At 35.4% G+C, this 26,367-nt stretch overlaps 1 protein-coding gene across 1 annotated transcript; it reads right to left on the bottom strand.

Moving 5' to 3' along the window:
* Positions 1-260: 260 nt before the first annotated feature.
* Positions 261-25,906, bottom strand: foi (solute carrier family 39 fear-of-intimacy). The gene is made up of 6 exons (XM_088224924.1): positions 25,633-25,906; positions 8,653-9,953; positions 6,775-8,078; positions 5,595-5,731; positions 3,200-3,468; positions 261-1,836 (listed from the first exon to the last, which is right to left on the bottom strand). The coding sequence occupies exons 2-6, from the start codon at positions 9,628-9,630 to the stop codon at positions 1,696-1,698; spliced, it is 2,829 nt and encodes a 942-aa protein (XP_088081050.1). The 5' UTR covers positions 9,631-9,953; positions 25,633-25,906; the 3' UTR covers positions 261-1,695.
* Between the last annotated feature and the right edge of the window lie 461 nt (positions 25,907-26,367).

Below are 26,367 nucleotides of genomic sequence, written 5' to 3'. Positions count from 1 at the left end.
AAAAGCAACTTTGGTTTTTATGCCCCAATGTCCAGAATGTGTAGATCAGTCAATTTGTCAGACAGCTTGGAATTCTTCAGGATAGATCTTCCGGCTTTTCGTAGATCTCTTCGCGACTAAAACAGTGTGGGATGAATATGGATTGGCACGGTTTAGCTCGGAGCCTTATATGTTTATCGTGTATATGAATATATTGTATACCATTATTTTATTGTCCTTGTTTGTCTTTGCTACATAGTTTTTATGTTCTTTTCGTTCAGTTTCTTGTATATTTGTTTCTTCATATGACTGTTGTAATTGGCTGTGCCACTACTAGACTGTACTCTCTTATGATAGAGAAAATCCAAAAGAAGTTTCTGAGACATCTCTACATGAGAGTGCGGGTATTATCCTCGGCTCTACCCGACCGAGTTTCTCCAGGGTATGCTCGGCTACAACAGTTTAGAGACTAGAAGGAATGTGTATTTGCCTACACATTTTTATCGATGGTTGCGCAGTATTGCCGATAATTCTGAGATTATGATGAGTATTGGTTTGTATGTTTCTGATAATTACCTAAGACAGCGTCAGCATAGATTGTTTTATATTCCGATAACCAGGACCACCCTGCCGTTGGAAGGGCTACCGCTACGCTGAACAACATCGCTCTGGATGTTGATCTGTTCCATGTATCCGAAGGGGTTTTCCAGAGCATGATTCTCCCACTACTTTGACATGAGTCTCTTTCATGTATTTTTTTTATTTTTTGTAATATGTCCTTGTATTTAATGTATGTTTGTAATGTATATGTTATATTTTAATGTATATGTTATATTTAATTGAAAACGGTCATAAGCCGCCCTATAATGTCAAGATTTCTATATTTCCTTCTCAAAAATGTTTTTTCTGTTCGTTGCTACAAATTTAGATCTAAATAACTCCCTTAGGAGGAAATCGGGCATGTCTACAAACTTTTGGACCTATTTAAAACATCGTCGATTGGTCTTAGATTGTTTAAATAATAAACAAATTGAGATTCAAAGCCCAGTAGCCCATCAGAACACAAAACACCGATATACAGGACCAACGTGCCTATGGTTATGCCTGTTGGAAAGGCTACCGCTATGCTGAACAACATCGCTCTGGATATTGATCTGTTCCATGTATCCGAAGGGGTTTTCCGGAGCAGGATTCTCCTACTACTTTGACATGAGTCACTTTCATGTATTTTTTCTTTTTTATAATATGTACGTATTGAATATATGTTTGTAATGTATATGTTATATTTAAATAAATTAATTGAATTGAATTGACTCCAAAATATCAGTTATTCTTTTGCCTCAAACTGCGTACGCTTCTATAGTGCATACCTTTTGATATTCAGACTTTGTCAACAAAGAAATTCAAGGATGTACAAGCACAGGCTGTTTGGAAAGAGCTGATCGTACAATATTTGCAGCTTGGCAAAAGATTTGTCGGTTTTAATTGCGTTGTCGATTTTTATTTATTAGTTTGTTGATTGAATTGACTAATTGTCGAATTGACATTGAAATAAATGAATTAGGAATTACTGTTAAGTGTGAGGCAATGCTCCAAATATTTCCGCCCATTCTCCGAGGGTTGATCCGTTTTGAGCGGCCGCATTATAATTATGTACAGTAAGGCAAATCGAACAAGTGTTGTGATCCAGCGATTGATCGTTAGTTCTGGGGTCTCTCAATCGAAGAGTTTCTTCAGATCGTGTTCGTACATGGCTATGAGCAGCATTATACCGATTCCACACACGAGGCCGGAGAATTGAAGAAGGCACTGGCAGAGGGAGCCTTCGTTGGAGTGGGAAGATGACAGCTCGGGAATCTAGAATAATAAAAAAAATACATACATAAACGCTTGTTTTTTAATGTTTTCCATTGCGTAAATAAAAATATATTTTTGTGAACAATAAGTGACGTTTTAGAGAACACATTATTAAAAATTATCTTCGACGAATGTCTTGAACAAGCAGAAGAGTTTGTGTATCTGGTAAGCATGTTTTCGAGAGACCGAAGAGTAGAAAAAGATGTTGAAAGTAGAGTAAATGAATGGCGCACTATGGTCCTTAAAATATAGCTCGATTAAAATGACAGCTGTCAAACTAATGGCACTAGTGATGGGAAATTATTGATCACTGATCATGTACCGATCAAATCGATTTTATCAGTTTTTTCATGCAAACATGAGACTCTGTTTCCGAAAATTGATATAAAAACGCATAAACAAGCCTATTATAGTGTGTTTAAGACAATTATTTACTAAAAAAAAATACATTAAATACTTTTTTTCATGAATAACAACAAATGAATTATTTTTCATTTGATCGATTTACATCGATCAATTTGTCTCATCTCTAACATTTTTGCAAAATGATGTAACTTTGTAAGAACGTCGTTAATAATTAGGTTTATTTTAGTTTTAAAGCTGATTGTATATATTTATGTTGATTTATATGTCAAGCGTTGTATTAAAAAAATTAATTAACATGCCAGATACGAATGATTTTTTTTTTGTCAATATAAATAACTCCTTAGATGTTACTACAAAGTTATGTCCTCACTTTTGCTGACAACTGTTATTCTAATCAAGCTATATTTTAAAGACTATAAGCACGGTAACTGCTAATAAAAATGTGTCAATCGAAGCTAAATTGGCAGTGCACAACAGAGTTGTAGTGCCAGCACTTACATAAGTGTTCCATGTTTCACTCCGTACATATGGAAGTGAAACATGGAACTGGCAGAGAAAGGATGAAAGCCGAGTGAACGCGATCGAAATGCGATCTCTTGGACGAATTTTTTTTTTTTTTTTTTAATAGTATAATTATACATTTTTAAAATTTAAAAAAAAATTTAACTTGTTATATTTTTACTAAAACTAAAATCCCACCAAGCCACTTTCTGTAGCTTGTTGGTGAAGATTATATTTATACTAACTTAATAATATTATTTACATTTATAAAAACAATGAATAACAGATCAAAATTAACAGCAATGTGTGTGAAATCAATGTATGACAGGGTTGTTACGAATGATGAAATCGGGCGAGAGTGTAAATCTGAATCTGGTAAAACTGATAAGATTAAGAAAGTGTCTCTGAGCCATTTTATATCCAATTTTCTTTGGCACTGAACTTCCTCTAAAAATGCAAATTGACATTGGGGCGGTCGGCGTGCAAATGCACTCACCATGTCGACGAGCGCGATGTACAGGAACATGCCGGCGGCGGCGGCGAATATCCACGCCGTCGCCTCGGGCGCGTGGCCCGCGATGATGCCCACCACCATGCCCAGCAGGCAGAGGATGGACGAGAGCAGGTTGTAGCAGACGGCCCTCTTGGCGGACATGCCCGCCTTGAGCAGCACGGCGAAGTCGCCGATCTCGTGCGGCAGCTCGTGGCAGAGGACGGCGATGGCGGTCGAGAAGCCGCCGGCGATGTTGCTCGAGAAGGCGGCCCCTGGAGAGAGAGATATTATTCTAGAAATTTAAGTGACGCACAGAACTGAATTATTTATCGCTCGGACACAGGAAAAACTACAGTAAAACCTCGTTTTTACGTTCCGAAAAGTTTGGGTCCCATTTTTTCTATACATTTTCTATACACTTACGAGTTATTATTGATATAAATTTAAAGTGGAAACAGCAGATTGAAAATATTACTAAAAAATTTAAGAGACTGACGTATATATTCAAAACAATTCGAAATATAATTAATGTACAGGAGCTTTTAAAGATTTATTTTGCACTGTGCCAATCAATTTTGGAGTACGGTATAATCGGTTGGGGTGGTGCGAGTGACACAGTTTTAAATAGTGTATTTGTTGCACAAACATCCATCATTAAAATAATACTCAGAGTCCCGATACAGACATCTACTGAAGAAATATTCCATAAATCACAACTTATGACACTAAAACAATTATACGCTAAAACAATACTCGCTTATGGATTCAAAAACTACTCTTACTCAAATGAATGACATAACCCCCACAATACATCACATACAAATAATATAATCACTAGATCCTCAACACTAAGACAACTTAAACAAATACAAACTAATACCACTTTCGGACAAAGGTATTTTGAGTAATATTCAATTAAAATCTATAACCTACTTCCACTATCTATTAAAACAATTAGTAACGAGAAAATGTTTAAAAAGGCTATTAAAAATGGATAGTGGAGCTAGGTAGAAGTAAAATGGATTGTCTCATTCGCCCATACCAATATTGAATCAACTGCTCCACACGTGTATAACTTATGTTAGGTTTTTGTTATTTTCATTGTGCGTTTTGTAACATAAATAATATAGATGTACATAAATACCTTGTTTTTAAAACAGTCTGAATATTTGTTAATTATCTTCGTTTTTTTAAGTTAGTCTTCTTTGTTTATTCTCAAATGTAATTTTAAAAAAGTATAATGTTAAGTGTCCTCGGCACGGGACAACCCAGTGAGGTCACATTATTTTTATTATTAATTATAGTTTGTAAGCAAAAAAAATATGAATAAATAAAATAAATATGTAAAAAAAAAAAATTTTAAAAATACGGTTTAACGTTGAAATTTTTTCGAAACTCATTCGATCTGTCAAAAGACGCCGAGCCGTGCGGCCCCGCATTTGCCCAAAATGGTGAATAAAACCGAGGTAAATAAAAAAAATGTGTAAATTGTTGTCTTAAACTAATTTTAAAGTAGGTAAGTGTAATTGACCATTTTGTTTATGTGCCTAATTTTGACATTTGACTAAATTGAGACATGCGGATGACGCATGAAGAATAAAATCTTACGTCGATGTTTGAAAGTTTAAAAATTTAGCAATAGAAATATTATTTAAGTTAAGAAATATAATTTGGAAAGAAGATTGTTTAAGCAGTTATCATAAAAGTGTGAAACCCACTAATTTTAGAGACGCCCCTTCTTTATTTACATTTGAATCATTTGAAAGAAGATTATATTTGCTCTGCGAAATATGACAGAAAAGTTTCTGGCTAAACATCAGAAACTTTTCTGCGCATTTGTCGATCTGCAAAGGGCATTTGATAGAGTTGACAGAGAGAAATTGTGGAAGGTTTTATCGGAGTATGGAGTAAATGGTAACCTGACGAGGGCTATTGCGTCACTGTATAAGGACAGCACAGCATGTGTGAAGGTGAATGGGTCATTCTCTGTTGAAATAAATTTAAATTTGTAATTTATACCCGATTTCTGATAAAATGCTTTTTTTGTGCCTAATAAGTACTTATCATTTAATAACAAATTATTTCAGTGGATACGTAAATGTGTAATGGAGGAATACTGAAAATCTAAACCCAATATTTATTATATTTATAAAGATATTATAGTTATTAGACGCAATGTGTACTGGCTGCACATCACCGCGCACCGGGGAGGGAGGGTCAATAAGTATTTGGCTCCTAAACCGTGTTCAGCTGCCCGATTGCTCTTCCAATCGGCATGACCAGAGCCAGGTCGGTTCCGGAAGCCGAGGCGTAAAGCGGTGTGCCGACGCCATCGGAGGAATATGAAAAAAGATACTCTCGAAATGGAGTTATCGATATAGCCGCTCATCAGTCTTACCTATAGCCATGCCGTCCGTGAAGTTGTGCAGCCCGTCTCCCATTATGACCATCCAGACCACGGAACTGAGACTGGAGGGGGGCGAGTGGACGTGGCCGTGCGAGTGCGAGTGGCCGTGGTGAGTCTGCGAGTGTTCTCTGTAACAGCAAAAAAGAAGAGTTTTACGTACCATTATGTTAAGATTTTTCTAAAGCATAAATAAATATATTTTATACAAGCGAATCCCAGATATAATTTTAACACTTTGCTGGCTATCAACAAGACCACTATAAAAACTTGTTATTTTCTTAATTATTTTTTACAGATTTTAACTATAACTTTCATCTCAAGTAAAATTTAAATAATCAATACACGTGTGTTCTTATGCCATAAATATAAAGATCTGTATTTGTCTCTTTACAATTTTTACAGAGCTCCCTGTGATATATCATCATCATTCCCTTTCCGCACTTAATGGTGCATAGGGCACTGCATTGGTACACCGATTGCAGCGTATTTTGATCATTTTTTGTTACGTCGAGGTAAGGTGATCAGTCTAACGCTTCAGATACCAGTCCAGGGACTGTGAAATATTCTAGTGTGGAAACGCCATTTTAAATAGGTATTTCATGTCAACCGTGTCGGGAGTCGAACCTGAGACCTCTTGCGTGGTAGGCAAATGCGCTGACCATTACACCACGAGGCCGACAGTATTATTGTAGAACTAAAAATAATAATAAACAATAAGGTCAATAAGTCATGAATTCATTGATTAGATGAGGATTAGCCCGTGTTATGTTTTATATTTTTAGTTTATAAAACCCTTTTCAGTTTTCAACATTTTGGATAACTTCACTTTAAAGTTTAGTTTACCGGTGTAAAAAAAATAAAATAATAATAATTATGTTTTATTTTAATCCTACTATGCCTCATATTATAAACATAATATAATGTATGTATTATTATGTCTTAATGGTGTATTATGTTAACTATGTAACTTTATTTTTAAATTTAAAAAATATATTTTTTAAATTTTTATATTTGATAAAATGTTAATTATGTTTAATGTGTAACTTTTTCTTATTATATAGTATGTATAATGTAAAAGCCCCATGGGCGTCAACAGAAAGAAAAAAAAAATAAATTTAAAAAAAAAAGGGTTTCTGAGTCATACAACACCTAATGAAATATAGTTATTTACCTCAAAATGACGGTGTATTCTTCAGGGTTGAATTTCTTCAATTCCAAGTCCTCAATTTCCATAGCACGATCAGCACTTCTCGACCTAACGTGACCCTCTTTGATGTGGACTCCAGACTTCTTCTTTCCTCCGTTGGCTTCCGGCTTGTTGGCTCCGTCGAGGGCAGCGCTCGCGTCTCCCTTGAAATATTCCTTATTGTTCGTCCGGCCCGCCGCTGAGGTCGTTTTCGAATCGGAAAGAAGAGAGTCGTTAACGTCCGGTTCGGTGTTTGCGCTTTCTTTTTCCGCCATTGAACTGAAGGACAGAACGCACAACCCTTTATCGTTCTTTGCGTTGTTCCGAACGTGATGATCGTCGTGCGTTTCGGTAGTTTCAGTAGCGATTTCGTCGTAGCAATACGGGTATTCGGAATACTTGTGTTTGCATATTTTTCCCGAGCTCGGGACCGCGTTCGCGTCGTCGCTTTTCCTGTTCGAGCTCGGCTTGAACACGGACAGCGCCGTCGGCAATTTCAAAAACCCGTCCTTTTCGGTGTGCGAGCTGAAGCTCCCGGACCCCTTGAGGCAGCCGAAATCGTTGCGCATGACGCGGACGGTCGGCGGGAACTTATTCTTGTCGGCGTCGTTGCGCATTCTTCGCTTGCGCCATTCCGTTATGAGCATGAGGCCCTTCTCCGTGAAGTAGAAGAACACGACGCCCATCATGGCGACGAGCCCCTTCCACATGCTGTCGTTGTGGGAGTGCTCGCTGCCTTTCCCGTGCCCGTGGGAGTCGGGGGACAGGGCGTGCGGCAGGAGATGGAGGAGCGCGTCCCCGGAGAGCGTGCCGACGGCGAGGGCGACGAAAAACTGAAGGATTTGCTGGTAGTACACGTGATGCATGATCGGGATGACGGCGACGCCGAGCAGACCGCACGCACTGATCGCTAGAATGCAGAGCGAGGAATATATCCAGACTGCTGTGCGATTTTCGGAAATCTTCGCTTCGTGGAAGTCGTCGACGTCGTCGTTTTCGAACACGTGCAATGGAAACGCGTCTAGCTTACCTCCACTCGATTTGGGGTACTCTCTTTCGACTACGCAACCCTGGCGCTCGTACGAGGTCGGAGCTACCTTCTGGTACAAGAGGATGGGGCAGATTCTTCGCAGAAGTTTAGCCCCTACCTTGATGCTACCCTTGAACAGTTGGAGCGATTGGTTGGCGGGTTTCGTTGGTTCTTCCTCCGCGTGGCTGTGGGAGTGCCCGGCGTGAGGGTCTACTTGCTGCGCTGTTATACTTGACACTAGATCGGCACTGTTCACACACTGTAAGAAAAAAACATCCCATTTTAAAATTAAGAATATATTTTTTTAAATCAATAAATGGTGTCCAATGTATGCTGAACTCTTAGAGCCAAAGTCTCCGGGTTCGGATTGAACTTTAATTCTTGAACAGTCTTTACCTATCAAAAGAAAGCGGTGATTCCTGTATAATTTATATATCGTCACCTTAATTTGAATACAACGTAAGTAAGTCAATGCCCCGCGCATGCACAGTGTACCTACATCTGTTGACAAGCCGCAGATGCCATTGCGGCATCAGTCAATCGTGTTTACATTCGCTGTCGAGTATTAAAATGCCTCCGCCGATAGAATACATACATTTGCTTAGTGGTAAAAGCATGAAAGCAGTTGACTTTCACTGTCAAATGTGTGCCTCAGTTAGAATGTAAGTTTACATATGCAACTGTAAAGCGCCCTTGAGGCGATTCTTCACAAAACCGTTCTTCACAGAAGCCTAGTCCATATTCCCTTTTCAAAAATGTTTTCCCCTTTTTGGTGCCACAAATTTAGTTCGTATTAAATTAATCTAAATTGTAATTGCATTAAATTTACTTACTGCTACATTGGTTGAGTTCGATCTAACTCCGTTGACGATGGTTTCTATCGGAGGTACTGACCCGTGATCCAACACCATTCTATCCAAATCTAACTCCTTCAGCATCTGATCGAAGCCTGCCAGGTCCATCGTCATAGAATCCCTGTCTCCAAACTGTATAAACAGCTTTTTGATGTAAAAATCCACGTCTATATTTTTCAATGCAATTTTGTAATCCGAAGAATTGTCGGCGGTTTTCATATGACCGTCTTGCAGATGTGCGTCGCGCTTTTTTCTCTTGAATCGAATCTCGTCTCCGCTTTGGTTCGATTCCGCGGACGTTCGGCTGTTCGGGTGTTCGTCCGATCGTAGCCGATCGATCGGTTCGAGCGGGGATTTTAAACGAACGCCCGCAGACGGAACGGCGTCCTGCGCCACACGACCGTCTTCGAAAATGTTTATGATCACCCGAGGCTCTACGTCATTTCTACGCATCCAAACTTTGCTTAACCTAAGGTTTTTCTTTTCGATTGCGGTGAGCTCTTCTAAATGCGGACTTGCTCCGATCCGGCTTTCGATATCTTCGATTCGTCTTGATATGTCGCTGTGGAATTCGTTAGAACCTTCAATTTTACCACGCCCGGAACCGAGTAAAGATTGTCTTCGGCGGTGCCGTAAACTATTGTCTTTGAGTTCGTCGTATCTGCGCTTATTATACGGCCGTCGTGTCGTTTCGGAGTAACGATCGTTGCGATCGTACGCGACATCGTTGCCGCGCGATCGCCAATCTTCTTCGCTAGCGTAGTTTAAGATACTGTAGTCTTTGGAATACCGGTCCTCCTGTATATCGCTGACTCCTTTGAGTCTTTCCGGCCTGACGTTTTGGTAATCCGTAAATCCCTGCGGGGGCGCGATGGACCCATCGTGAGCGGAACACGACAGATGAGACGCGCAGAGTAAGCACAGACAGACCGTTACGAGATGATGCGAAGAAGCCATTATAGCAGAAATATGAGAAAACACGATGAAAAAATATATCAAATTTAGGAACTATTATTTCTTAAAAGCGAAAGCACCAATTTTTAAACACGATTATTATCTCTTGATCGATAAGACTATAATTAACATAGAAAACTAAATAAAGTTTTTAAAAAAATAAACAGAAACGCGTATATTTTGGTATAAGTTAGCACAATATTTTGTCCAATGCACGTGGAAGGGTTTGACGCGACGTTTTTAGTTTAATTGCTGCGTTGTCTCGGCCGTAAACCAACCACAGTTCTGCTACCAGAGCTGAAGGTGGAAATAGAAGTTCATAGCTCCTGGAACAAGAGAAAAACCACATTAGAAAAATCAAATTATTTCAAAATTGGAATGAGGATAAAAAAAACAAGTTCTTCTGAGAATAAAAAATATTACATTGTTTGAAATTATAAATGCCTGAATCATAGAATTAAGAATAGTCCGGAAGGAGCGTAGAATCACATGTGAATACATCAGACTGTCTCCGAAAATTCCCCCACTTTCGACGCGCGCATTCGTGAAGTCGCCGCGTAATGTTGCCAGATGGGAAAAAATATAATCATAACACAAATTTCTCTAAAATTTTATTGTGCACGCGGAAAAATTGATTGACACAACAGAGTAGATAAGTAAAGGGTCATTTAATAAGAGTAATTTAACTAATGAGCTTTGAACCTGAAATATAAAACTAATTTTATTTCACACAAAACGGATATTTTTATATCATGTTAAATAATATTTCACGTTTAAAGATAATGTCGGCCAAATGTCCACCACAGCGTTGTTTAATCCGAGGTCCAATTTTCATTCGTTTTCTCATTAGATGAGCAAAGTAGGTTAAAAAAATAATTACTATTCTGGCAACACTACCGAAATGTCCATTTTGTTTTCTTTGACAATCTGAGAGACGGAAAAATAATTCAATTTTTAAAAAATGCATTTGCTACTTATACATGCATTTGCAAATTACACATGAAATGTGATCCCATCCTGTTTCTTCAAGATCTCAGGAGTATTTAAAAGGACACAACACGGCATAGTTAATTTCAAATCGGGAGTTGCGTACCGAGCGACGTCTACAAAGAAACTAATGGGTCAAAACGTAAAACTACTCTTTAGCCTTCTGTTAGATGCGTGTATGCGGTTTCTGGACTATTCTTAATTCTATGTCCTGAATATTGGACACCTCGTGTTTTTTATTTCAGGAGAAAAAATACATTCAGAATCACATATTTTTCTTTCCATAATCACAACGCATACTAAGGTGGAACGGTGAATGCTATAGAGTGCGTCGAGTGATCACTTGATCAGCCAATGAGGTCGCAAGCCTTGTAGACATCCTTATTGCTTTATCAAAGAAATTATCTATCTTTCTTGAAACACTTATCAGTATTGATAATCTTCCTAGAAGGTTAAATCCACTACGTGTCTATGAAGATTTGGATATACTCAAAATATTGTCGATAAGAAATGACTTATTTATAATATATTTTATCTCTAACTATATAAACTCAGGGTTAGCACAATCTTAGTTGAAATTGCGATGATAACCAGCAGATTATTTCAATTAAAATCGTTGGTTTAATCAAACATTTTTATAAAAATTGTAATGTAAAGTGAAATTGGATGTCGGCTTCTGTTCTAGTTCGGCCTAAACCGAAACGAGTTTAATTAAGTTAAAAGTCACTTCGAAACGCCCAAAATTAGGCGTTTTTATCATTAAACCTTATGAGTTAAAATACACATTTATTTTATAAAAAAGAAATATTAGCGTTTTAATAATTTACCCAAATATTTCAATTTTGGTGGCCATTTTCAACGAGTTGTAAATAACTCACTATTAGAAAATGGAAATCAAGTTGGGTTACAGTGGGGCTTGAACTTCGGACCTCTGATCCGTGAGTTCACAACACTAGCCACGGTACCACGACCCACATTGAAATAAAAGGCACAAATTCAAAGAGTAAATGTGCTTATTTTTAGCGCATTTTGGTTTTTTGTTATGTTATACAAATATACCCTTAATCGGGTTGTGGTCCCGTGGCTAGTGTTGCGGATTCACAGATCAGAGGTCCGAGGTTTGAACCTCACTCTACCCCAACTTGATTTCCATTTTCTCTTCAATCCGTGCCTCATGTCTGAGGATGGTGATTACGCCTGACTCCGACATGGCTCGTCTGTGGACAGTCTTCCTCCATCTGGAACGGTCTTGCGCTCTTCTATAGGCATTCAACAGTGATGATTCTGATAATTCAGTGACTGTGGAGAATAGTTTTCTCCAAACTATCAGAGTCTCCCCTGGAAATATGCCCAAAGAACTGCAGGATTCTTTTCTCGCACATGGATATCAGTCTTTCTCTTATGTCCAGTTCCTGGAGAATAGATGCATTCGTACGTCTGGCCGTCCACAGAATCCGCAGCACTCTTCAGATTCACTCTTCACTTTTCAGATTCCCTCAGTGTCCAACACTCCACACCGTACATGAACACTGAGAAAACCAAGGCCTTCACCAGTCTCTTTTTGGTGTTGATGGTTATACTGCGATTCTTCCAGATCTTCACCAGCCGACTCATGGCACTTTTGGCACTAAGAGTGATTTATTTACACCTCATTCAAAATGGCCCCAAAAATCGAAATATTTGGCTAAATTATAAGAACGCAAATGTTTCCATTTTTATTTTTGAAAAAATTTGAGAAATTTAACTTATTAACTGTAAAGGAAGGGTTTTGTTTTTAAGAAAAATAAAAAGGTATGATTATATTTTAGATTTTGTTATTATTAAAATTAAAAGGATATAAAAATATTTGTAGATTATGTTATGATTCTCCACGAAAAGAAGAAACAACTAAAGCAAATAAAATAGGATGCTTTTAACAGTGTGAGAATTTAATTTAGTACCGACGAACTGGCGAGTTAGTTTTAATTATAAAAAAACTCATTGTCATATCATGTCGAAATTAGAGCAGAATGCAAGGCTGAGTTAAGCATTATCGACAAAATTAAGAAAGGTCTTTTGCGATGGTTCGGTCATGTGGAGCGAATGAATGATGAAAGAACGGCTAAAAAGATTTATGATGCGAATGTGTCTGGTTGTAGAAGTCGAGGAAGGCCGAGAAAGACATGGCATGATCAAGTACAACAAATTCTTGAAAGTGGTCATGTGAAAAGTCGGAATAATCGACGTGCGTGCATGAGAAGATGTATGAATGTGAAGGAAGCAAAGGAAGTGTGCCAGGACAGAGTGTGTGGCGTTCTATCCTCTCTGCCTACCCCTCTGGGGAAATGGCGTGATGGTTAGTTAGTTAGTTAGTTATTATTTATATCAAGAGATTTTTCTTTATTTTGTAAACGAATTTAAACTGTATTTCTTAAATACATTTATAATTTATTCTGAATATACAGTGAAACCTCTATCTATCGTTCCTTGAATAATCATTTTCCCGGATGTGTCGTTTTTTTCTTCCAACTCCGAAATAATTTCATATAAAACATACAAAAATTGATCGCATCGATCGTTTCTCTATCCACCATTTTACCGCATTCATCGTTTGAATTACGACCCGTATTTGACATATTTTGTGTATGTTCTAGTGCGCAGAACGTTCGAAAGAGAAAGAGAGATATAATGACAATCAGAACAAGTTAAGGTTTCTGAAGATGATTGGCTAAGACTCGAGATACAGACGAATTTCAACAATTTTGTGGGATAGAAACTATCGAAAGCTTGTGTGGCGCAAGATTGAAGGAGACAGCTGAAGAGGTCGAAATTGATGAAGAGGAGCCGCCGCCTGTACCTTCATTTTCAGAAGCATGCACCATCTTCGAAAGATTAAAAACATTCTACTGCTCACATTCAATAACTGATGCCGAAAAAAATATTATTTGCAAAGCCCAAAATATAATGTTGACTTACGGGAATAAAACAAGAAAAAAATAAACGTCGATGAAAGATTATTTCCAATGCAATAAACTTTAATATTTTTTTTGTTTTTGTTCTGCTTTCTAATTTTATTTAAATTCATTTATTTACACCTGAAACTTGTATCTTTTTTATAATTTGAACCTGCAGATTGAATGGTAATGCAGATTGCCAGGGCGGCATTTTCACCCCATCTTATCTCCTTGTGTATTGACCTCTTATTCCCGCACTCATTGTTTTCCCGCATTCATAGTTTATTTCAATAAGTCCCTTTGAAAACGATAGAAAGAGGTTTCACTGTAATTCATTTGCTAATTACACATGAAATGTGATTGCATCCTGTTTCCTTAAGATCCTAGCAGTATTGGAATGTTCTTTTGGCGGTTTTATGTACACCATTAAATCGCCCTTGGTGTATATTTATACGAAAACGGCGCTACATGCATTATCCATAGTAAAAACAATTTTTATGTTTTTTTTTGCATAATATGCCCCGCGGGCCATTAGCAGGTACCCAGCGGGCCGCGGGTTGGCCACCCTTGCACTAGGTGATATAAATACTTTTATCATTAAATAAATATTTGAAAAACTGACACGTTAGTCAATCGTAGAAATTAAAATAAAAAAAAACAACTTTTACACAATTTAACTACAAATTTCTTGCAATCATACTAGAAAAAGAGTTATGTAACATTTACTAGAAATAAAGTTGTATAACATAAAGACGCACTGCATCTGTATTATGCTATTTACATAAATTATTAAATAATATAGTAGACTCTTTTAACCTACTCTCTAAAATTAATCTCAATGTCCCCTTTCGCGTGACAAGAAATAAGTATTTGTTCCATCTGCCAGTCTGTAGCCACTAACTATGCACAACACTCTTTCCTCTATCGTTCTTGCTCTAACTATAATGTTTTTTTTTCATCTATTGATATATTTCACATGCCCCTTAATTTATTTAAAAATAAATTAAGACTCCTTATTTCTGGCTGCGATACAATCCCCCTTACTATTTAATGATGCACACTCCTGAACACTTACTCCCACACTAATACACATAAACACTTACTCTCATACAAATACACATAAACACATCCTTTTTTTGTAACGTAATTTAATAATATGTATGATTTTTAAATTTATTTTAACAGAGAGGGAAAACGTTTTTGAGAAGAGAATATGAAAGTCTAGGCATTTACAGGGCTTATGACCTGTTATTGGCTAGTTTAAGAGGCCACTTTACACACTGTGTAACACTCACCATTCTGCCCATGTTTGAACATCCACATTTCCTTAACTCTTCCATCTGTTGACTTTTGTGAAGTAAGAGCTGAAACCTTTATTACGTGGGTGAGATTCACCAGGCTGAACCAAATCACCCACTAGGCAACGCCTGCAAACAATTTTCCAATTGTTATACTTCTTCTTTTACCAGGTAGTAATTCAACAATGTTTGAGTATGTCCAAATGCTTGCAGACTGGCTGGATTTTCTCCCTAGGGAGTTGTTCATATTTGAATTTATTTCACTGCTGAAATAAATTCAAATATGAACAACTCTGCCTCTCTGCAGAGGGAAAACGTTTTTGAGAAGGGAATATGGAAGTCTAGGCATTTACAGGGCTTATGACCTTTCATTGGCTGGTTTAATATCTCAAAAACCGTTTTCCCTCTGTTGAAATAAATTTAAATATGAACAACTCCCTAGGGAGAAAATCCAGCCAGTCTGCAAGCATTTGGACATATTTAAACATTGTTGTATGATTTTTATTTAGAAACTTTGCTGGTCTGTCTTTAAACTGTATTTTTTTAAAAAAAATTTATTACTATTTTATTTTATTTTTACATCTGAGCATGTTTTTCATTCTTTATTTCAATTCTTAAGTTTTAATTACTCTTACGAATTTTCTTCATCTTTAATATTATTTCCATTTGTAAATACTCACTACAAACTACAAACTTTAAAATATCTTTTTTTCACTTAAATTTTAATTTTTAAACAACTTTCATTTATGTTTTTCTTTTTCCTTCTCTTGTTTATACTTTCATAATTAACCTTACATATAATTGCTTTATAATATGGAAACTTCACTGATCCATTAGAATTAAGTCTAATTGTGTAAAATATTAAACTTTGTAACTGTACTGTATGTTTCCTGAATAAAAGAAAATAAAAATAAATAAATATCATTGTCGACTGTTTGTTTCTTTATAATAAATAAATAAATAAAATGTTCTTCATCTCCGTTGTAAAACTGCTATTAAATATGCATGAGAATTTTAAGAGAATATTTTTTTTGTTTTTTTTTTCATTGTTACGAAACTAATATGTGAAAATGTAGGTACAAAGTATTATTCTTTTATAACTTATGTGAAAATATGAGTGATTAACTAGATACAATAAATTTCTTTTAATAATTATAATTTAAACTGTAAATCAATAAACGTAATCATACTTGTAACCACAAAGACTTTAATTGCAAATAATTCATACAGTCGAACTTGGTTATAACGATCACGGAAATAGCGAGATCTCTGATGTAACGGGGAAACATTAGTTGACATTTTAGTTCATGGTTTTTTCCATACAATTATTCACTGTTATAACGAGCTACTTCTCGGACATACCCAACAAAAATATTGTCAAAAATTACACAGAAAATCTTCAATGAGGAATTCCACTGTTATCTAATATTTTTTTTTCTATTAGCATACTATTTAACTAAGCAAATATATATATATATATATATATATATATATATATATATTTTTGTGCGTTATTTACAAAGATATGATTTTTTAAAGTTGCATTTATCAAATACCGCGCCAAATGACTGTAATCAGTGCGTCTCTTTTCAGTAGTGACGTCATGAAACGGTTGGCGTTCTTACTTTCACCGACCGCGGTAAGTTGTATTTCTCCGGCCGATAACAAAACTGACAAGAATCTATGGAATATTGCTTCGATTACTTCATTCAGTTGATCGCAATTTGCTCATTTATATGTTATGGTTGTTTTTACGAACGTTTCGACGTTTTAGAAAAACCTAGAAAGTTGACATAATCTCTGGTTGAAATGTCAACAAAGTATTACTTGCCAGATTTCAGGTCGTAGATCTGGCAACGCTGTTGAAATGTCAAAACTTTTCAATCACAAATTATACTCTTTTTTTTCTATGGTCAAAACGTTCCTTACAAGGTGCGGGGGCTTTAAAGCGGAAACCGGAAATACTGCACGTAGATATAAGGAGTGACGTCATTATTTACGATTTTAAAATGAATACTATTTTTAACATTTTTTATTTATTTTCGGGTGCGTTTTTGAGATATTTCATCCTACTCCAAAATTTTTAAATATTCACGTGTATGCAAAAAGATTTTTAAAATTTAATTACGGGTTGGGCTGGAATTCCTCATTGTTAAAAACATCATTCTCGAAATAAAAACCTAAGTGATAAAATCCAAACGGTCAGCTAACGTAAAAGATAAATACAGCCGGGCGTAGGGATCGGATTATGTTTATGATAGCTATGTAAGTACCTAATTGGATTTTTCGCTGACAATATTGAAAAATGAACACACATGGTTTTTAAAAAATCCAAGCTTTGTGAACTTAGCGAGTGCCGGTTCGGCACATTGCTACAATTTACAGCTGCTTTTGTAGTTTATGAATGACACGCTTGTTTTGGGGGTTTTCACTGTGTTTTTTAGATTGTTTAATGCTCTATGTTTATTTCAATACACAATAAACATTACAAGTGGGTGATGTCAAATGAGTTCTAGACCAGATCAGTTAAAACTTAACCCCTGAATTATAAACATGTCTACTAACAAGAGGGCGTCTCTCAATTCGTGGAAAAGTGGCAATTACTCGTGAAATCAAACATGGCGCGAAAAATGTGGAATTGTGTACGAAGAAAATATAAAAGAATTTGAGATAAATAAGTCACTCAGATACCAACATAATATTAAAATTCCTAAATTCCGCGCAAGTCATGGTCAAAATAGCTTTGCCTTCAAAGGTGTAAAAAATTATAATAATCTTCCCAATGAACTAAAAACTATTAAAAATAACATATCAATAAATAAATTTAAAGTAAATCTAAAGAAATTTTTTTGAACACGTGTATAAACTACATTAAATTTTAATTAGTATGAATGTATTATTGTTTATGTTTTTTTCTTTAAATATCGTATGTTTTTATTTTTTTCTCATGTACTTGAATTTAAAATTATATAAACTCTTAAAAATTATTAAACTTTAAATTTTATTTATTTAAATCTTAAAGTAGGGCACACATATCATACATATTGTTACGTGTGTTCTAATAATAACATTGCAAATATATTTAATTTATAAATTGTTTATCACATATGTCTTGACCATTATTTAAATTTTGATATGTTTTATTCTTCATAAATATTTTTTTCCATTTCGTAATACTTTTTGATTGCTTTAAATAAAATGGAATTTTGTGACTTTGCCTTTTTCCTAAATGGAAGTCTAATTTTGTTCTTTTCTCTAGTATTGTGATCGTGTTCACGCTGGTTCCGATCAATTTTTTTCCAAAATTCTGTTTTTTTATTAGAGTTTATAATTTTATGAACAAATATCATTGTATTGTAAAATATTCTTTGTTTATATGTTAATAATTTCATTTCATTTACCATCGACTTTACCCTCGTGTATCTGTTTTTTTTCAAAATAATTCTAAAGGCTTTATTTTGTAATACAGTTAGTTTATCTTTTTATAAACAATAAAAAACTACAACAGTGTAAGTCACTCTCCAAGCACAAGAGTTAGTCTCTTGTTTTGGAGAGTTACTGTGATAACATTTACTAGATGTGTAAAAGTAGATATGTATATAATTTTTTTTAAACATGTACCTTATATGAAATTTATTAATAAAAACAAAATTTGAAAAAAGGCACTTGTGCTGTATAATAAATAAATCAATAAGTCTCGAGTAAGTTTAGGGATAATAAAAACTGCCGGTAAGTTTTTACAGGAGTACTACGCCACGGCAGACGTAAGCCGAGTGTCAAATTAGTTATTAAATTAAATGATTAGGCAATTACTTTAATAAATGAACAATATGTAGAAAGTCGAGGAAGAAAAACACAATGCAATTATAATGTTGGTTTATCACTTTAAGACCACCATTAGATGGATTAAAATATAATTTGAAATGTAAATGTTTTTATTTTGATAACTGCGTATCGGCACAATTCGTCGAATGCAAGGAGAGAAATGTCGACAGAATTTACAACACAAAGTGGCTTTAGATGTTGATTGTTTACACATAACATGGAAATAATGATTGTACGTATTTTATAATAAGCGCTTTATAATCTTACTAAAGCCTTTTATGTTTTGGGGAGACCCCCGCTTTCCTAAAATTATTTTTTTACAAATTCATCAACTTTAAATGTAAACAGAAATGGAGAACACCTTAAATAAGGGAATATGGAAGTCTAGGCATTTACAGGGATGGTTTAAGTGGCCACTTTAAAAACTGTGTAGCATTCACCATTTTGCTTTGAATATCCGTACTTCTTAAATTCCTCCATCTGTTGATTTTAATGTTGTGTAAGAGCTGAAACCTTTATTGTTGCGAAGAGATTCACCTGACAGAATTATTTCGAATGCTAGGCAACGCCTGAAAACAATTCACCAATTTTTAAACGTCTTCTTGAACCAGATGGTTATATTACAATATTGCAAAATTTTATTACAAAAACTGAATTTCACCCCCTCGGGAGTCATTAAGATTAACAAATTACAACAGTGATGGAGAACATTTTAGAGAGGGTAATATGGAAGTCTAGGCATTTTCATTGGTTGGTTTAAGTGGCCACATTACAAACTGTGTAACGTTCACCATTTTGCCTATGTTTGAACATCCATATTTCTAAAATTTGGTCTATGCATATTATCTTCAGCCCCCCCTTACCCACTCCACGCTCCAGTTCCAGGCACTGACAGATGAAAGTGAAAACGTATTACATCTTACATCTCGAATTTCTTTTATTATTTTACGGTTTTCAACCTCTTCTAAATATTAATTTATTTTGATAATGATTAATTGAATTATCAATTTATCATGAAAATTATAAATCACAACTCGTAGCGTTTGATAAATGACAGGACGCCGAAAATGTAAACAAACGACACATAGAAAAAGGAAGCTATTTACAATGCTCTATAAAATCCATAGACATTGATGAAAACAATCTGATGATGTCACAAAACATCCGAAGACGTCATACTTGATGACGTCATGAATTCTTTGTTTTTGGTATCATTCAAATTGACTAGAATTTAATCCTTTATATCTCCCTTATTTCTTAACAGGTTTAAATAAGAATAGTACCGATAGGCTTGTGATTTTTTAGATTAATTTATAACATAATAAAAAATCCATGTTAATTGCCCATTGTGTTTTTATGTAGTGCCCAATGTATCACCGTGTAAGGATATGAATATGATAAATGTATCAGCTTTAAGAGCTTATTGGCTGTTAGTGTACAATCTACGTTCGAAACACATTTCTGAAATGTTATTAATATTAATTGATTCTAATTTATTAAGATTGACAGTAAAAAACTTAGTCATACGAGGCATGTTCACAAAGTGAGTGCACTGTGGCCGTAACGGGCTGCGGTTCTTTGTTTTTTAGGGTTGGCAACACTGGCTATAGAGGGGGTTCTCCCGACAGAGCGAGAATTGAGGAACACGGCAGTACGTAAACTAAACAGCAAGTGCGAGCCACACGCTGTGGTCCGCTTTATGCCAGGCCCCACCGGCATCTTTTTTAAGTAAACAGCGGGTAAATTTTCAAATCATATTGTAATATGTTGAACCTATGAAACATATGAACCCCTAAAAAAATTAAATAAAATTTATTCGAATACATATACAGTCGAACTTGGTTATAAGGATCACAGGAATAGCGAGATCTCGGATGTAACGAGGAAACATTAACAAATTACAACAGGGATGGAGAATACCTTAAATGTACATCTCCCCTCCCCTCCTTATCCTCTCTTCAAGCATTCTTGTCCTTATCCCGCCCAATTTACAGTAACTTAATTTTCTTAAAATTAATATTTAAAAAATCTTTGATTATTGAGTACATGAAAATAACATTTTTATATGTATAAATTGTATGTATTTATTTGATATGTAATATATTTTCTTTACTAACTTTGTATACTATGTGGAAATCTGTTATTGGTTCTGAGTTTATACACTGAATCTGTTTGTTTACTAAAAATATGTATGTAGAACTGTTGATTTCCCTAATAAAATAAAATAAAATAAGGGAATATGGAAGTCTAGGCATTAACAGGGCTTATGACCTGTCATTGAAACTGTCGCCTGAAAACAAAATAACTCCCCAGGGAGGAAATCCAACAGGTCTGCAAGCATTTGGACATACTCAAACATTGTCGAATTAACTACCTGGTAAAAGAAGAAGTATGAAAATTGGAAAATTGTTTTGAGGCGTTGCCGGGTGGGTAATTTGGTTCAGCCGGATGAATCTCACCCGCGCGATAAAGGTTTCAGCTCCTTTACTTCACAAAAGTCTACAGATGGAAGAGTTGAGGAAATGTGGATGTTCAAACATGGGCAGAATGGTGAATGTTACACGGTGTGTGTAAAGTAGCCAATTAAACCAGCCAATGAAAGGTCATAAGCCCTGTAATCGCCTAGACTTCCATATTCCTTAGGCGTTGCCTAGTATGTGAAATAATTCAGTCAGATGAATCTCTTCGCAACAATAAAGGTTTCAGTTCTTTAACTTCACTAAAATCAACAGATGGAAGAATTGAAGAAATATGGATGTTCAAACATAGGCAAAATGGTAAATGTTACACAGTAGTGGCCACTTAAACCAGCCATTGACAGGTCATAAGCCCTGTAGATGCCTAGACTTCTACAATACCTTTTCTTAAATGTTCTTCATCTCTGTTGTAATATGTTAATTGTTTTCAATGTTTAAAATATATATTTAAGAACCAAAATTTATTGACAAGTAATTCAAATAGATCAAGTCAAAGAAGGAATCGTGTGTTAGAAATACCACATTGTTTTAATTCTTTTTTTACTGATAACGTTTCATTAATTCCAAACTTTCAAAATTTTTCTTCTTTTAAAAAACACGCACTATCCTGGATTCAAACTAAAGATATGAACTCTTTTTTTCTATGATATATTTTGTTGCCCTTTAATAATAAGGAATATTTTTATGTTTTTTTTATATTCTTTATTTCCTTTTTTTCATTACTAAAAAAAAAATACCTTAGAATCTTTTACAGAGCATTTTCTTTTCTCTTTATGTTACACAAAAATATTAAAACTGTCTATTTATTATAGAAGCAAAAATTCATAAACATTTCTCGTTTTTACTGTTAATATGTATTTCATTTCTATGTAATTATCCTTTATTTTTTAATACTCTGTTTTACCTCTTATGTATACTGTAAAAAAAAAATAAGTAAATAAAAAAAACAGCCAGAGCGTATTAAGCTCTCAAGGACAAAAACTATTTTCAAGAAAGTAGTTAAGGATTGGATTTTCCTTAGTGGGAGGGATTTGAGTAGGAAACTCCTTGATGATTTTCCGAATGTTTGAGTTTACTGTTTACCATATTGATGTGCCATATATATTTTCCAGAAATTCTCCAGCAGCCTAGTGGACCACATGGTGACGATATCTACCTACTGTCTACAAAAGATTCTCTTCGAACATCTATCTCCCTTTGTTAACCATGGAGTTGATACAGTGCTTTATTTATTTAGTTTTTTATTGCTTAGTTCTTGGCATGAACACTTGACAAACTTACTACTATGCTCTATTTTTTATAAATTTATTGATATCATTCTAACTTTGCTAGAATTCCACTCGTCCATGCGCTTTGTAGCTGCACAATGATTGGTTATCTAGCTTTCATATACCAACTTAAAAATACCTCAATTTTATAAATGGGGTCTAGAATTCCAATCGTCTATGCGCTCTGTAGCTGCAAGACGTCCTGTAATCTAGCTCCTATCTGTTATAATTTTTTATTGATCTTAATTGAAAACGAGGAACTAGAATTCCAACCGTCCATGCGCTCTGTACCTGCAAGACGTACTGGGATATTTATTAATTGTACAGCGCCCTTGAGGTGATTTTCACAAAAATGGCGCTATATAAATTATCCAACTATATATATATATTATGTATATTTTATTTAAATTATTTTTATGTTTCTGATCCTATATTTGTGGTGATATACTCATGTGTCTGTGTCATATAATTGCTCGTCCCATCTCAACACAGGACTTTTAGTCCCATGGAGTTGGGACTTCTGTCTCAAATAATGTACAATAAACTAATGTATGTTTGCTAGGGACGGAAAGGCCGAGAAAGATATTGAAAGGAGGGCGAGTGCCGGGAACAGGGTGAACGGTGCACTGAAATCTACTTTGGCAAACAAATGATTATCGCAGGAGGCTAAACTAGCCGTTCACAATGGAGTTCTAGTGCCAACTCTAATGTACGGGAGCGAAGTATGGAATTGGAAAAATGATGATGAAAATAGGTTGAATGCTGTCGAAATGCGATCCCTCGGGCGAATGTGTGGTAAAACGATGTACGATAGGTGCACAAATGTCGAGATCCGTGAAGTGTGTAAGGCTGAGACATGCATTATTGACAGAATTAAGAAAGGGGTGCTGCGTTGGTTTGGACATGTAGAGCGAATGGACAGCGAAAGAACGGCTAAAAGGATCTACGATGCAAATGTTGATGGATGCAGAAAACGAGGAAGACCGAGAAAGACATGGCACGATCAAGTCCATCAAATACTTGAAGATGGACATGTCAAAAGTAGGAATAATCGGCGTGCGTGCATAAGAAGATGTATGAATGTAGAGGAAGCGAGGTCTGTATGCCAAGATAGAGTGTTATGGCGTTCTATCCTCTCTGCCTACCCCTACGGGGAAACGGCGTGATGGTTTGTTGTTGTTGTTGTAATAATAATCATAGTTTATTAACAAAAATAACAATTACTTTATCTATTACATACGCACTTCGGTATTTTTTATTTATTTTTTTTAAAGAAAAAGAAATATTTGCGTTCTTATGATTTACGCAAATATTTAATTTTAAAGGCCATTTTCAACGATTTAATAGATTTCTCTGGATCATGTCTAGTCTGCCTAACTAGGTACAACCTGTTTTAAGGCGGACATTTTTATGCATAAAATAATTAAGGGGATGAATAAAATAAAAACAATAATAAAATTTAACCAACAATGTCATATATATGAAACAAGGGGTAAAAAAAAAGATAAGATTAGCAATGAGGAAAAAAAACGGAATCTCAAAACTCATTGTACAAGGGATTGAAGCTGTACAATGGAGTTGCCTGAAGAAATGAAGGGGATAGAAAAAATTGAAATATTTAAGATTAATTTGAAAAAATGCTATTAAAAAAATATTGATAAAAAAATTGTAATATTATTAAAAGTTTATATTAGTTCTTAAGATGTTATGAACTAACTTAATAAAGCATAAATATTTTTTTATGCAAAAATAAACAATAACATTACTACCTACAAGTTAATTTACTTTTTTTTTTTTTATTATTATGGATAATTTATATAGCGCCATTTTCGTAACAAAATACCTCAAGGGCGCTTTACATAGTGATTCTTTTAAATTTGTAATTTAATTAAGATAATTTATTTTGCTGTCACATGCTACGGATTTATTCAAATGATTTAGAGAACAAGTGGGTTTTAAGTTTTTTCCGAAACATCGCTTCACTTTCACAGCCTCGCACCTCTGCTGGGAGAGCATTCCATGCCATAGGGCCTGCGACCGCAAATGCGCGTTCACTAAATTTAGTGCGCTGTTTGCGTAGAGGTAAAATAACTTTTCCTCTCGCCGTAGATGTAGCTGATCTAAGCGTTAGACGCCTGTCAGCTAGTTCATCTGGTATACAGTACAGATGTACAATATTAATTTATTATTTAAGAATGTATTTTGAGTCAATTTTCCGATTTTTCTCGACCTAAACCCAGTAACAATTTTTCACAAATTTATTAAATTGAATCCGATTATGGTTTTGCAATGTTTGGGTAACATGTTGAATATTTTGGGGCCCAGAAACCTGAAATTTCTTTGCCCGAATTCAGAGTTTGTGGTAGACCCCATGACCCATCCTCTAGTTTGACTTCTGGTAGTGGTAGTGTGTTCCTTTTAGAATTTGGCAGAATAATTTGCTTTCACAAATATTAATATTCTAATATATATAATTGCCTTATATCTAAGATCTCAAATAACTTGATGCTGGGGCACCTGAAGGGCTTTTTAAAAATTAAATAGAGGTATTCAATCCAAAATGCAATGCACACAAAAATTCCAAAAACGAATAAACGGCGCGATGTTTAAAGTTACAAAGTGTGTGAAATGACAGGATATGAGTTTTAAATTCTGACATCCATATTCCCCTCGCAAAAAAATAAACGTTCGTTTCTTGTAATAAAAAATGGATGTGTAAAAGTAATGAGCTAAATGTCACGTAAATTTCTTGCGGGTATGTAGACGTTCATAAATAAATGTAAGCGGAGACGAAGTATCGGCGAACAAATAATATTGCAATGTTATTACCTATGTACTTCTATAAGTAACTCGGGCGGAGAGTACCGCACGCTAAAATGCTCGCAGAATCACAAAAATGTCTTATCAAACCCTAAAAAGCGGCAAAATAGTAAACTAAAATACAAAATAGTGTGTAGCTGACATAACATATACATTGTGAGAACGTAGCAAACTAAAACCATGTCCCTGAAAATACGATCATAAGCATGTCTTAATTTAACTCCACCTGTTACATATTTAAAAATTCCTCTCAGCTGTGTATAAAACTCGTGTAAATCAACTCAATACACACCGCTCCATTCATAAAACTAAAAATGAAACCACCGCATAATGGGAAAAACAAGACGGCCAAATAAAGACATGGCCCGTCAAGGGATACATTTCAAAATCCACTAACCTTAGGAAGGAGAAATTCACATCGGCGTCGCGCTTTTAAAAACAGTTTATTGGTAATCGATGGATTTGTCGCGACATGGAATGTAATTACTCGAACGGCGCCCGCGTTTTCCTCCTCACGACTGCTCGGATCGACTGTGGCGGACGCATCACAATTCGGCACGTAAATATACACGACCAGAGCAAAAAAACGCAGCGGACGAGATTTATCGGCGAAGGTTAAAATTTTTCAGCCGACGCAGGTTGCAACGTCAACCGCTAGGCTCGCACATAACGCTCAGTGTTGCGCGGTGTGACGCGTGCTAAAAATAAATAATGCTGTAGTTCTTACCCATTTGAAAATAATCTCCGAAAGCTGCGTCTACACCTGCGCCGCCTACTCAGCACATTAAAAAGTTATTTTTAACATAAGCGGAGTTTTTTAACCTTTACGAAATTGTGAATGTAGGTTTTCTTTACCATATTTTTTAAAAAAACATTAGTATTATCTTTTTCTTTTTCATTGGCATTACACTTCCCCACTGTGGGGTTCTTGCAAATGTCGAGATCTACAATACTTTTTACTTACGTCGGCCTCGTGATGAAATGGTCAGTGCATTTGCCTACGATGCAAGAGGTCTCGAGTTCGATTCCCGACATGGTTGATATGAAATATTTCTTCAAAAGGGTGATTTCACCTTACCGCACATTCATGGAGACTGGAACGCTGTGCACGTATAAAACACGAGCCTACTTC

Source organism: Micrasema longulum, unplaced genomic scaffold (assembly GCF_059751315.1).
Source record: "Micrasema longulum isolate JH-2025_06_02 unplaced genomic scaffold, ASM5975131v1 h1tg000320l, whole genome shotgun sequence".
In the NCBI taxonomy this organism is placed as follows: Eukaryota; Metazoa; Arthropoda; class Insecta; order Trichoptera; family Brachycentridae; genus Micrasema; species Micrasema longulum.
The sequence above is the reverse complement of the archived record's forward strand: the minus strand, read 5'-3'. Positions and strand labels throughout refer to the sequence as shown.